This window comes from Equus caballus, chromosome 8 (assembly GCF_041296265.1).
Source record: "Equus caballus isolate H_3958 breed thoroughbred chromosome 8, TB-T2T, whole genome shotgun sequence".
Lineage (NCBI taxonomy): Eukaryota > Metazoa > Chordata > Mammalia > Perissodactyla > Equidae > Equus > Equus caballus.
In genome coordinates, this window is record NC_091691.1 from 88453434 (window position 1) to 88466240 (window position 12807).

General features: G+C 39.5%; 1 protein-coding gene across 7 annotated transcripts in view; it reads right to left on the bottom strand.

The window, feature by feature from the left end:
• Positions 1 to 1978: 1978 nt before the first annotated feature.
• The window catches only part of LOC100051371 (serpin B4), a 64023-nt gene continuing 53194 nt past the window's right edge, over positions 1979 to 12807 (bottom strand). For 4 of the 7 annotated variants that reach the window (XM_023647942.2, XM_070275812.1, XM_070275811.1 and 1 more), the window contains 7 exons: positions 12173 to 12363; positions 11492 to 11548; positions 10111 to 10239; positions 9233 to 9350; positions 7983 to 8122; positions 7530 to 7685; positions 5206 to 5948 (listed from right to left, as the gene is read on the bottom strand). In XM_023647942.2, the coding sequence (XP_023503710.1) occupies positions 5541 to 5948; positions 7530 to 7685; positions 7983 to 8122; positions 9233 to 9350; positions 10111 to 10239; positions 11492 to 11548; positions 12173 to 12337 (1173 nt within the window). In that variant the 5' untranslated portion in view covers positions 12338 to 12363 and the 3' untranslated portion in view covers positions 5206 to 5540. Of the gene's footprint in view, positions 2625 to 5205; positions 5949 to 7529; positions 7686 to 7982; positions 8123 to 9232; positions 9351 to 10110; positions 10240 to 11491; positions 11549 to 12172; positions 12364 to 12807 lie in introns of those variants that run through there. The other 3 variants (XM_014727876.3, XM_070275814.1, XM_001491507.5) reach the window with 2 other exon arrangements.

Below are 12807 nucleotides of genomic sequence, written 5' to 3' on the forward strand. Positions count from 1 at the left end.
TCTAAGCTGTCATTTTATCAGTTCTAAAATGTTGGTGGATTCCAGGTCAGAGAGGCATTTTTCTCCCTCTTTGATTTATGTCTCGTGTCAGTATTTGGACTGAGTGCTCAAGGAAGTTGTACACCAATGTGTGCATTAAGCCCATCAAAGGTGTTCAAAAGTTCTGGCTCCTAAGCTTGTGCACACCAATCTTCTGGGGTTTGAAAATAATCACTTATGATGCTATATTTGTGAGGCAGTCTGCACTCATTGCTGCACCCTAAGTCTGACACTGCAGGAGGTGTCAGCAGAATAAGTGTTTTTAAACTTGACATATGTACAAACTTCCCCTCAATGTCCCCCTCTGGGGGTCAACAGAAGGTCCCAGGACCTCTGAGCACTTATCTCACTCTCTGTATTTCTGCAGATGTGCATTAGGAAGATGGGGCCTTGAGATGGAGAGCTTGACCTCCCCAGCATCACCATTTGTGTAATCGGGGATTTGCTCTGGAGATTAAGAATCAGGGCTGTTGGGATGCATGGATCTTGGGTGTTGGGATGCAGAGATCCCCAGTGGCAGAAGTAGAGAGATGCTAGGATCCTGTGCAATAGCTGCTTTGGCATGGCCTTTGAGGTCATTGATGTGCCACCCTGGGAATGGACATGAACATCACTTCCAGGAGGTGAAAATGCAGACATCGCTCCACCTGTCATGTGCAGTTTATCTAACCTTGAACTTAATTTTAGTCTGATCAATGTTTAACTCAGAGCATACTAAAAAAATGGCTGCTTTTGTTTTTCTTAAAATTAGTGTTAGACAAAAAATATAGGTAAAAAAGTTCTTCCTGGGGAGGAAGCATTTGCATTCTTAGTCTCAAGTGAAACATGAATTATTTGGGGCAATATTTTGTATTATGAGTGTTTCTGGTTTCCATACATCTGGGCAGATAATTATCAGCAACAGAGACAGGATAGTCTTAGATGTTAAGATTCTAGAAGGGAAGGGCTTGGCCCTGGGTTCCTATGTCCTGAGATAGCTTTATCCTCTGCAGAATCACACACACACACACACACACACACATATACACACACAGCCTCCTAGTTGGGCAGGACCCTCAGTGAGTTCTGGTCTGTTTCAAATGTCTAGCAAGATTTCTGAGTTGGCCTCTTTTATGGTATCCTCAAGTTTTGTGGATTTCTACTTTTCTGATTGCCTACCAGCTCAGCTGTTTTCTGACTGATCTCAGGCACTTCCTTGTATATATTGCATCCATACTGCTACTCTTGTTCCAGATGTTGAAGTCTGCCTTGACCATGAACATTAGCACATTTTTCCAAGTTCTGGCCTGCTTGTGTTCTGAATTCAGTTCCCCTCTTCTGGTCTTCAGGATGCTTGGTTTATTTATCCTTTTTCGTCACCCTGTTTCTGAGAACCCACTGCCTAATCCAGCATTGCACATAGAAGATGCAGAATAAATGTTCTTTGAATGACCTAAATTAAACCACATACAGTGAAGCCAATTATGTATTTTATGCATGTTTTTGATGTCTTGTGTAATACAAATGCAAATGAATTCTTATAAAACAAACGATAGCCCCTGTGTCACTTACAGAGAATGACTCAATCATTCATTCGTCATATAGTTGCTGGCCACCTGTGTGTGATGTAGGTATACAATGCAAATGATTCTGACAGAGCCAGATGGAGCCAAGAGAGTATCCACTGAGAGCTTTCCCCAGAAGAGGATGATATTGTTTCCTAAGGAAAGAAGGCATCTATCCTTCCACTTATATGACATAAGTGGTTTGGCTTTCATCTTTGACTATTGAGAATTGTATCAAAAAACTGATATAAAGATAGGTTTAAATACCATACCTTATCCAATGACAATTAATGGAAAAATATCTGGACATGAATTTCTTGTTAAACTCTTTCAAATCTCAAACTAAATTTTAAATATAGTCATTTTCAAACCCTTGATCAGTAAAGACAACTTGGTAGATCACAACTCACAAAACTTTATTTTTTAACGTGTGGTTTCGTGATGCTTCTTGCTCCATATTACAAGGATTTTGGTGTATTATTCAATGTATTTAAACGTATGTGAATAAATTGAAGATTGGCTAGAAGTTGACCAAAACGAAGTTGTTCTTACAAACGCATTTAATTAAGAAACATGTTTGCTCAAATATTTCCAGAGGCAAAGTAACTATGTGTGATTTGTCCAGTTTGCTTCCTCTTCCTCCCCTTCCTCCATCCCCACCCTCTTTATTGAGGTATAATTTATATAGAACAAAATTCACACATTTTAAGTGTACATGTCAATGATTTTTGAAAAATGTAAGCAGCTGTGTAACTACCACTCAATCAAGTTGTAGAGCATTCGTCTCAACCAGAAATTTCCCTTGGACTCTGTTATAATCCATGTCTTCCCAAACTCCAGACCCAGGAGAGCACTAATCAGCTTGCTGTCACCACAGGTTGAACCTCCTGTATGTGGAACTATATAATCCGTGCTCTTTCTGTCCAGCTTCTTTTGCACAGAGAAGTGTTTGAGAGGTTTCTCCATGTTGCTGCAGGATTCAGTAGTTTCTTCCTTTTTATCACTCAGTCCTATTCCACTGTTTCTCTATCCATTCACCTGCTGATGCAAATATGAGTTATTTCCAATGTTGGCCATTGTGAATAAACCTACTATGAATTTTTGTATACAAGTCCTTCTGGACACACGTATTTTCAATTCTCTTGGGTAAATATGAAGGACAGGCATTGCTGAATAATATGGTAAGCAAAGGTTTAATTTTATAAGAAATTACCAAAGTGATTTCCCTAGTGGTTGCATCCTTCATAGTCCCACCAGTAGTGTATCAGATTTCTCCTTGCTCCACAATCTCTTCAGCAGTTAATATGGCCAGTTTATCAATTTTAATTTTGGCCACTCTAATAGGTGTGAAGTATTCTGTGGGGAGGGACTTTGAAAGTACATAAATATCCATTCCTTTTAAAACTTTTCATTCAGTCATTTAGTTATTTTACATCAGTATGGACTCGTGTTCTGTTTTATTCAATGAATTATAATCTATTGTTTCAAAAAACAAGATCCTAGATTTGAATTTCTCTTCAATTTCTCTTACATGTGGCCACAGTGCAGGGGTAGTTGGTTCTCTGACTTGCCTGGAATATATGGGAAGTTTTCAGGTCTCAGAGCGGGATGTCAACCATCTCCTCTACCTGATATGACTCAAATTCCTGTGAGTCTTTGTCTTAACTAGTTTGCTTTTATAAAGGAACTGTTGAAAACCCAACTAAAATAACTAGTAGTTGAAAATTATGGTCTAAAGGCATTCTAACAATCAGTTCTTCAAACCCCCAAATCTCTATACCAGTGTCAACTTCACTGAATCATTGGAAATTAATTCACACCCATAGCCACACTCTGAGCTTATTTATTACCTACAATTTTCTATTTTAAGATACACTTCAAAATCCCAGGTCCTGGATCAAACTTCTGAACCTCTGATCGTTCTCACAAACTCATTCCCATCATTTCTGTTCTTCAGCCTTGTTAACTACTCCACTGCCTCTCAGTTTATCAAGGTACCCGCCTCCTGCCTTGCCTTCCCTTCGTAGCCTGTTCACTGCATGGTTTACTCATGTTACCCACTCTCTTGCCAGTCTGTCAGTTCCCTTGACCAAGTCTCACTGTTAACGGTGAAACATCTTCCTCTGCTCTGTTCTCGGGCAGCTGGATTCTGCTGAAGAAAATTTAGAGCTATCTCAAGTCCTCCAAAATCCTTGGTTTGTGTAATCAGCTGGGATTCCGTATTGACTGGGAAGGATTTGGAATGAATACAGTCCCCTAAAAAAATCTGTGTTCCAGAAAATAAAAATTGTCAATTCCCAGCCTTTATATATTGATGTACTTCAATCAATACTTTGGCTGAGGAAAATTGGCCCTGAGCTAATATCTGTTCCAATCTTCTTCTATTTTATAAATGAGACGCCTGCCACAGCATGGCTTGATAAATGGTGTGAACGTCCGTACCCAGGACTTCAAGGTCAGTTTTAAGCCCTCCTTTCTTATCACCTTATACTCTCTCCCTAGGATCTCATTTTTGCCTTTAGTCACCTTTTAAAAAGTTATTTACTCATTAACTCTAAAACTTTTGTGTTGAGCATCACAAGTTTAGAGCTTCAGATCATATCCTGCGTTTGCGCTAGATTCATATATTCATGTGATTACTAGACAACTCCATTTGGATGTCTCAAAAGAGATTAAAATTCAACAAACGCAAACCTAAACCTGGGATCTGATCATCTCTCCAAAACAAAATCTTCTCCCAACAAACTGGTTGGTTAGGCATGCTTGAAAATATAGGCATCATTCTTGGCTTCTGTCTCTCATTTCTGTCATATATAATGTGTTGCCAGAATTCTGTGGATTTTTCCTTCCTAAACAATTCTCACAGGAATCTGTTTCTCTCAGTCTCCACTCCTGACACTCTAATGGTTTGCTAATTAATTTCACAGTATCCACAATCTTGCTCCTTCTCATCCATTTACATATTAATAACCAGAGATACATTTTAAAGATGCAGGTATGATGATCTCACTCTCTTCTTTGGACAAGAAATGAACAAAAGCTGTAATGGCTTTCCCTTTATTTTAGGATAAAATTGAATGTTCTTAACGTGTGCTACAAAGCCTTTCATGTTCTGGTAGCAGCCTACACTTCAGCCTAATCATTCCTTTTCGTATTTGGAATTTTCTTTTCTTTTCTTTTCTTTTTGTTGAGGAAGATTAGCCCTGAGCTAACATCTGCCACCAGTCCTCCTCTTTTGGCTGAGGAAAATTGGCCCTGAGCTAATATCTGTTCCAATCTTCTTCTATTTTATAAATGAGACGCCTGCCACAGCATGGCTTGATAAATGGTGTGAACGTCCGTACCCAGGATCTCAACCAGCGAACCCTGGGCCACTGAAGTGAAGTGCACGAACTTAACTGCTATGCCACTGAGCCAGCTGCTGAGTTTTCTTTTTGTATGTGATAATATATTCATGAATTATCTTTCCTATTTGGGGTGGGCTACTTGCACTTTGTTAAAAAGAAAAAGAAAAGGGAAGAGCAACAAATAATATGATTGTCACTGTTTTATGATCATGTGTTTCATAAAACCAAAAAATTTAGATATTTAAGTTCACAAATAACACCTATACTTTAATAAATGTGGGTGCTAGCATAATAAGTTTTATTAGTAGAAATGATTTTGAAATTGGAGATATGCTATTTCCAAATTAGGAGAAGATATAGTATTGAAATATCCCATCATCTTATCTTGAACATTTTGTCCAAAGGGAATCATCATGAGGAAATAAAGTAGGTTTACAGGTGTTTGTAGAAAGAGAGAGATAGTCAGTCATGCTATTTCAACCATTATGCTCTTAGTGATGACTATGAGATTGGAAAGGACAAAGAATTAAAGAGAACCTGTTATTTCTAGCTATCAACATATTAGAATAAATGTGAACTTCCCCTTAAAGTAGTAGCAGCCTAATTGCATCTAAGGAGAAGAGACTCTGCCCATGAAGAGGATGCTGTTGGTGTTATTGTGCTTGATGAAGAACAGGAAAGGGTGATCACAGTGGAAACTTCCATAAATTAGTGCTGATGTTCTACCACTAACTATGATGCCTGTAGCAGCTGTGGCCTCTGTGCCCTCCTCATTCACCTCCAAGAAGGACTTGTGTGCAACTTTTGTCACCAGGAGATCCCGGCTCTTTGCCATGCCCAAGAAGTTGGCATCCCATTCACTGAAGGCGTCCACTATCCCCATGGACATCAGCGTGTCCTTGAGGTCATAGCTGTCTTCCACTTTGAACCGAGGTAAATATAAATCCACGAGCCTCTCCCTCATATTCTGTGAGCTTGTCCACTCTATTAGTTTCTCAGTGGTGAGTTTATCTTCAAGCTGTAACAATGGACAAAAGGAACAATGAAGTGATTCTCAGTGGACATTGAACATACCTTAACATTGGACTGAATCATGTGGAAACCTTTATTTTAACAGTAAATGTAAGTACAGAAGTTACATAGATATATAATAATAATAAAGTGAATCTTCTATATTATACCTGTAAAATAAATGGTAGCTTCTGCAATATACACATATAATATATATGAAACATATATATAAAACAAAAAAGAAACTTTAAATAAAAATATTTTGTAAAAGATGAACTATATGTCCCCATTTCTTAAGCTGCCAGCGCACTTCATGTTTCATTTTTTAATAGTCTATTCTTGTTAATGTCCTTCTGTACACAGTTTTTTACATACTGCAATTATACCATACCACCTATTTTTATTCATTTTTCTTGCTTGGCCTATTTGTAAACTTTCACCATACAGATATATATTTCTCTAATCAAGTTTAAATTATTGCATAATGCTACCATTAAATTGACGTTCGTGTATATGTCTTTCCTTGATATTTTTTAAACATGTATGGTGTGTCAGTCCCTAAGCTAAACTATTGGCAACACAAAGATGCAGCATTGTTCTTTGTTTAGAATTTTTCATTATTTTGAGCCATTTCTGTCCAAAGGCTGTTGCCTTGTTTACATTAGTTAGTTTAGGATCAAATCCCAGGACTGGGATGTCATTAACAACGATGGCTGAGCTACAGGATGAATACTGTAATGGTCCTTCACATACATTGCCATGTTACTTTCCCTGAGGATCTCCAATTTCTAGGCTTACCGCAACATATATTTTGAGTGCACTCAAAGTTCACTGCAACTTCAGCATCATCATAAACTATTATAGTAATTGCAAATGGCTATTTTTGGGATGTTCTTAATATTCCAGATATTGTTATTGTTGTTTTTCATGTTAACTTCAACCATTATAACAGTGCTAAGAGGAAAATTTCTTTTTTTTTACTTGCAGAAATGAGGCGCTGAATGACTTTTGAGCTCCTAGGGACAGAGTACTTCTAAACTGAAAAGTAGGCATCAAGGTCAATCTATTTGTCCACTGTCCCCAAACCAATGTGATTTAATATGCAAAATGGTGCCCAGTGTTGTTTTAATTTGCTTGGTTTTGTTTATGAGTGAACTTGTATATATTTTCCGTGTGTGACATTCATCTGAGTCTTAGTTTCCTTGTCTTCAAATGAATACACTGGACTATATCAGAGGTTCTTCTGGTTGCAAAATATTATAGGTGTGTGACTAGGTATATTCTGAACTGACATTTCATATTTTCATCAGAATATTAATGCGACCTCTGATATTAAGATTTTCTATATATTCTTCCATATCACACTGTGATACTTAAGATATTTGTTCTATGGAATGCAGTATGATGCCAGGTTCTCCTTAACAATTCTCCTTTAGACTGCATGCAGAGAAGAAGAGTAGTCTATTCCTGAGCTCTGTTAGACATCACCAACACTCTGTGAGCACCACTTCAATGAACAGCCCATACAAGCAGAGTGCTACTAGGAAACTGGGCAATAGTATGAAGAATTGGAGGTAGAAGCTGTTACCTTCTGCAGACCATCCACTTCATTTGGCAGCATCAACATCATGCTTAGATCTTTGCCTTTGTATGGTATTTCCAGGATCTTGGCTTGCATGTCCTCCAGTTCAGTGAAATTAAAGGAACCAATTTGTTTCATCATCTGCACGGATTTGCTGGTATCCTGCAGTAATTAATGTGGGAAAGAAATGCCAAGTGAGGTGTAAGTCAAACAAACATAATACTGTTGAGATGCCAAACACATCCTCTTTCTAAGAGATGATCTGGGAAATCTTTGAATTATAGGAAGAGTTTCTTCAAGTATTCCTGACTAAATAAAGTCAAAAAAATGAAACAGGAAAATACAGCCATGTAAATTTCATTGCAACCTGCAGTTGTACATTCTATCAGATATGAGTTTAAAGTGAACATTCCATAGGTAACTAACTATATTATTATCATAAAAAATTATACACGATACCTTGTTCAGCCAAAATTTTTCCTCCACAGTAGATTCTTTATCAAATTTCTTATCCCACTGCCCTTTGAAATAGACTGCATTCACCAGAACCAGAATGGCAAAATCAAGAGAGTCACGGGGAAGCAGATCCTTGATTTTTCCTGCAACAAAAAGGAAAACAAAATTCCATCATAAAAGTACAAGTGGTTTGTCTGAAAGATGCTTTGAAAGTTACTACTGATCATTCACTATTCACATGAGTCACCACTCTACAGACTGTCACTAATAGTTCACGAGCTGCAGCTTTCCTCTTGGCACCAGCCTGATGGACTTACCCCTGATGGGGTGGCCATTCTTTTCACTAGACATGTGTTCAGAGTCTCTGTCTGTGGGCGACTTCAGTCCTCTCACACTGAATATTGATAAACGGATTTCAGCTACTGTGTGAACAAATCCGTTCCCTCCCTCCCTCCCTCCCTCTGTCAGTTCTTCCAAACCTACAGTCATCACCCCGTACTCCCTTTGTCCTTTTATCTTTTTTTAAATTTAGGCTCACTACTCAGAGGAAGAAGCCCTTGGTTTTTCTTTGGGAAAAATGGCATGAACTCTATTATCTGAAACACATGCCCTGTGCCATCAGACCCCACTCCCTGGGGTGTCTTCTTTTTCATTCTCCACTTTGAATAGCTGTAAGTTTGGCCTATAATGCGGGTGGGAGGTATGATAGGGGTTCACAGAATGAGAGTGTGTCAAGCTCTCTGCCCTGGATGGGGAAGACAGCTGGGAAAGTCCCTGCAGGATGGGGGGGATGGAGAAGTGGGCAGGCAGCTCCAGCTGCAGGTGGCGAGGAGGGGAGTTTACAGGAGCGCTGCTTGTTTGCCAATTAACAAAGGACATGGGAATCATTTCTGACGTTTCCCTTATGGAACCATATATAGAAGTTTAGGCTCTGATTTAAAGTAAAGGATGTGAACTCAAGATGGGGTCTGAGCAGAGACTTGGGGTCCACAAAGATCCTGTCATCCACGGCCACGAGCAAACACAGATTCCCAGCTATGCTTTCACAAAGCTGGTCCTGTGACTCCTCCTGAGTTCTTCTTGCTTCTCTCCGCATTGACCTGGAACATTCCACCATCTGCAGTGCCCTCCTCCACCCTCTCTGCAACCTCATCTCAGCTCTCTCTCCTGACACCCAATGCAGTGTCCAGCACAGGGTTCAAGCAGAGCGGGGACTCTCTGTGTTCTTTTATGGATGATCACTCATACTCTACCATTTGTTTGGCTTTCCACCCAGGAATTAATCTTCTTGCGACTTTCTTCTGCAGCAGTTATAAAATCAGCAGATTCCACACTGGCGAGGTAAAATTTCTTAACATTATCCATGTATTCCTTTGACATGGGAAGGAAGAAAGGAGGAATTGAGTTATTTATTATAACTGTGTATTCCCGAGTCGGTTATTTTCAATCTTAACAAAGTATAGCATAGGAATCCAGACTCTGAAGAAATCTACATTTTCTTGATGATGCCTGTTTTTATACAGCTCTCTTGTGGGTAATGTGAAAAGGATGCAAAGGCTGGCATAAGAATGACATCTCTTAAGGGCAATACCATCTGACAAAGGCAGGAGCAGAAGAGGTTGTGGGCTGCAAACGGCAAAGCTTGTTGCTCCAAAGGAGATGGTGTGCTCCTGGGACTCCTCTCCATTAATATGAACTCTTAAGGTTCTCGCCTTTGCTTATATCTTCCATTATGAGCAATCAATATCCTCTAGTACTTCCCCAGAGATGCATCAAGTCGGCCCATTCCATCAACATCCCATCAACCATACGTTTCCTTGGTCATTGCCTACCATGATTCACACTGTGTGACTGAATAGAGTGATATTGTTAGGGATATTTCACGGTTTACCCTGCTACTGTCCCTGCTCTATCCTCACAAAGTAATCCCTAAACCCACACTTTCTTGGAGGATTTCCAGGCTCCAGGACACTCCATGGGGTGTAGTTATGGCAAGGGAGTCTTGCAACCTGGGTAAATGCCCCCCATGGGGGTCAGCCAGGCTCATCTGCTCACTCTCCTCCCTTTGGTCACTGGAGACAGAGGACCTAGGATGCAGATTAAAGGTGTGGCAGGCCAGTGAAACTTTTACCTGACGAAACTGAAACTTCTTTTCTCCATAGAGCCTGTTGGCAATACTCAGCTCATAGGCATCAGTGGGTTTCTTTAATTCAGTTAGAAGCTGTTGAAATCGGTGATGCACATTTCCCAACTTTTCAACCTTCAAACATCAACAGGAAAAAGTGAGCTCATTGCATTCTCTGTCAATGTAAATATTAACTCCACGTAACTCTGTTAGATCCATACCTAAATTTGGTAACCCCACAGATGACATTTGTCATTATTCCCTGATATTGGTGTACTTTCTCTCAAATATTCTTTAAAAGTTTTACATTCAATCTCTTCCAGAAAATTCATTGTTTCTTCTCTAAATATTCTGGTCTTTTCTCTTTTGAACTGCAGATGCAACACCATCTCACCATTGGGTTGTCTTCCAATTGGTACAAATGGTTAGGTCAAGCTTGCCAGCTAAACTTAAGTGTGTTAAGGGCTAGAGCCATTTTCATTTTGACTGCAATCAATGGTATGAGAATATTGAATTCGTGTGTTTCAATGATCTTATGGCATGAAGCCTTGTATACTCCTAGGTGGTATTCTCAGGTGAGACCTGTTGCCTGTGATGTATGTCTCTTCCTCATGATGGTTATACTCCAAGTATAGAAAAAGCATGTGCCTGCTAAGGCTTTACATCAATATCTCCATGTCTTTAGTCCAATTCAGATGAAAACAAGAAAGCTCAGAGAATTAAATAATCTCTCCAAAGAGACACAAGGTAGTAGAAATAATATTTGAACCTAGGCTGTCTGAATCCAGAACCTTCTACTTGCTAGCTAACACTTTTGGACTATTAAGTCTATAACCTATATAGTTCATACAATTATTTTCCAAAATATACTTGGATGTATGCTTATTGCTATTAATCTCATCTATGAGTTATTTGAAGTTATATTAATTTATCATTATTTGGATTACTATAATTATTGTATTTTATAATAATGACACATAACATTTATCAGGGCTTCCTGTAATCCAGGCACAGTCATAATGTTTGCATGTATTTGCATGAATTGAGGCAGATATTTTTATCACTGCCCGGTTACTGGCATGAGGTCCGTGTATCTCAGAGTGGTTGTGCCTGCTCGCCTTTCCTGTTTGTGAACAGCAGGGCAGGAATTTGAAGCTAGTCTTTCAGTTCCAGACCCCATGCTCTTAAGCAAATGCTGATCTCCTCTCGAGAAAGAAAAATAGGAAATAAATAAGCATGTAATATGAGATGAGAAATAACTCTGCTTGTCCTGTGTATTTAGCCCAAAATTTCCGCTAAAAATAGACTTTTCCCTGAGATCCCCAGTTTAAACTCTGACCCTCTTGGATATGTTTCTCCTTCTAGATCCAAGTGCTCTGTGACTCACATGAGCTGTTGTAGGTCTTTCTCTTGCGTTGTCTGTGACTTCATTAAAGTGAAGGACCTGGAAGAGAAAGGAAGTGGGACAAGAAAATTTTACTGAAAAGATCTGTCCAACTTAGGAAATTTTAAAGAAAGAAGAAAAAAAGAAAGAAGGGAAGGAAGGAAGGAAGAAAAAAACCAGAAATAGACCCAAATTAAGAAACAGAAGAAACTTCCAAACCGATCCAAAATAAAAAGAACAATAAAGAAGCAAAGTAAAAAGAAGAAAGGAAACTTCAGTGTAAGCATTTGCTCCTCGAAAAGCTACAGCTGAGTTGGTTGATCACCAGCCACTTCAAAGAATCCCGATTCATCATTCATTCAGGGCTGAGGAATCATGTGAAGATGTTTCCCATGGATTTAAGTCAGTGCATCATTTTTGCAGGTGCTGTGGCATTCAAGCCTCTGCTTGCTGGGCAATTGTAGGAGCTGATCCCAGCTCTCAAAGAAAATCTAGGCACAGGGAAGCAGAGAGGGCAGAGCACTGGGAGAGGGCACATGCCCCCCACAGCCAAGTGCTCACCGGGTCATGGGAATGCTTGACCAGCCTCCTGTGCTACCCCTGGGGACATCCAGATCTGTGAGCATCGGCACCCAAGCCAACAATCAGTCTAAATAGGTGAACATAAAGGGAGCTGACACCTACCTTTCCCATTTGGAGCGCAGTGTTTCCTTGGGCCCCTAAGTACGTCATGGCTAATGCTGATGTGATGCTGAGAGGGGAATAGAAGATGTTGTCCTTCTTTGATTTTTTGAACTGTTGGAACAGATCAAGTGCGAAGTGGGTGTTTGCTTCACTGAGTGAATTCATGGCGGCCTTGGTGTGATCTGGAACTCCTGCAAAAGCATCAGGTTCATTGGATAATGAGTTTACTGAAGAGAAGGTTAGTCTGTAATGAAATTTCCTTAGAAGAAATGACTTATATTGGGGTTGTGGGATTCTGGCAGCTAAACTTTTTCATGTTTTTTACTTTTCAAGCCTTTTTCAATGTACATGTATAAATTTCATCATTAGAAGATTATCAAAATTACTATTTAAAAAGACTTTTGTGGAAAATTAATGGAACTTCATTGTCTTTCCTTCATCACTGGCTGTCCTAGGTGTGGGTAGAAAATGTTTTATAACAACAAGACTGTGATCCATGTGGATCACATCCAACCAGCTCCCATGAGCCACCTCTCTCCTTTTTCCTTTGAGGCTCCATGGGTGCCAGACACCCTCCCCTCCATACACATGCTCCTAAGGGAGCATTTGCTTCATCAGAAGTAAGTACATTAGCT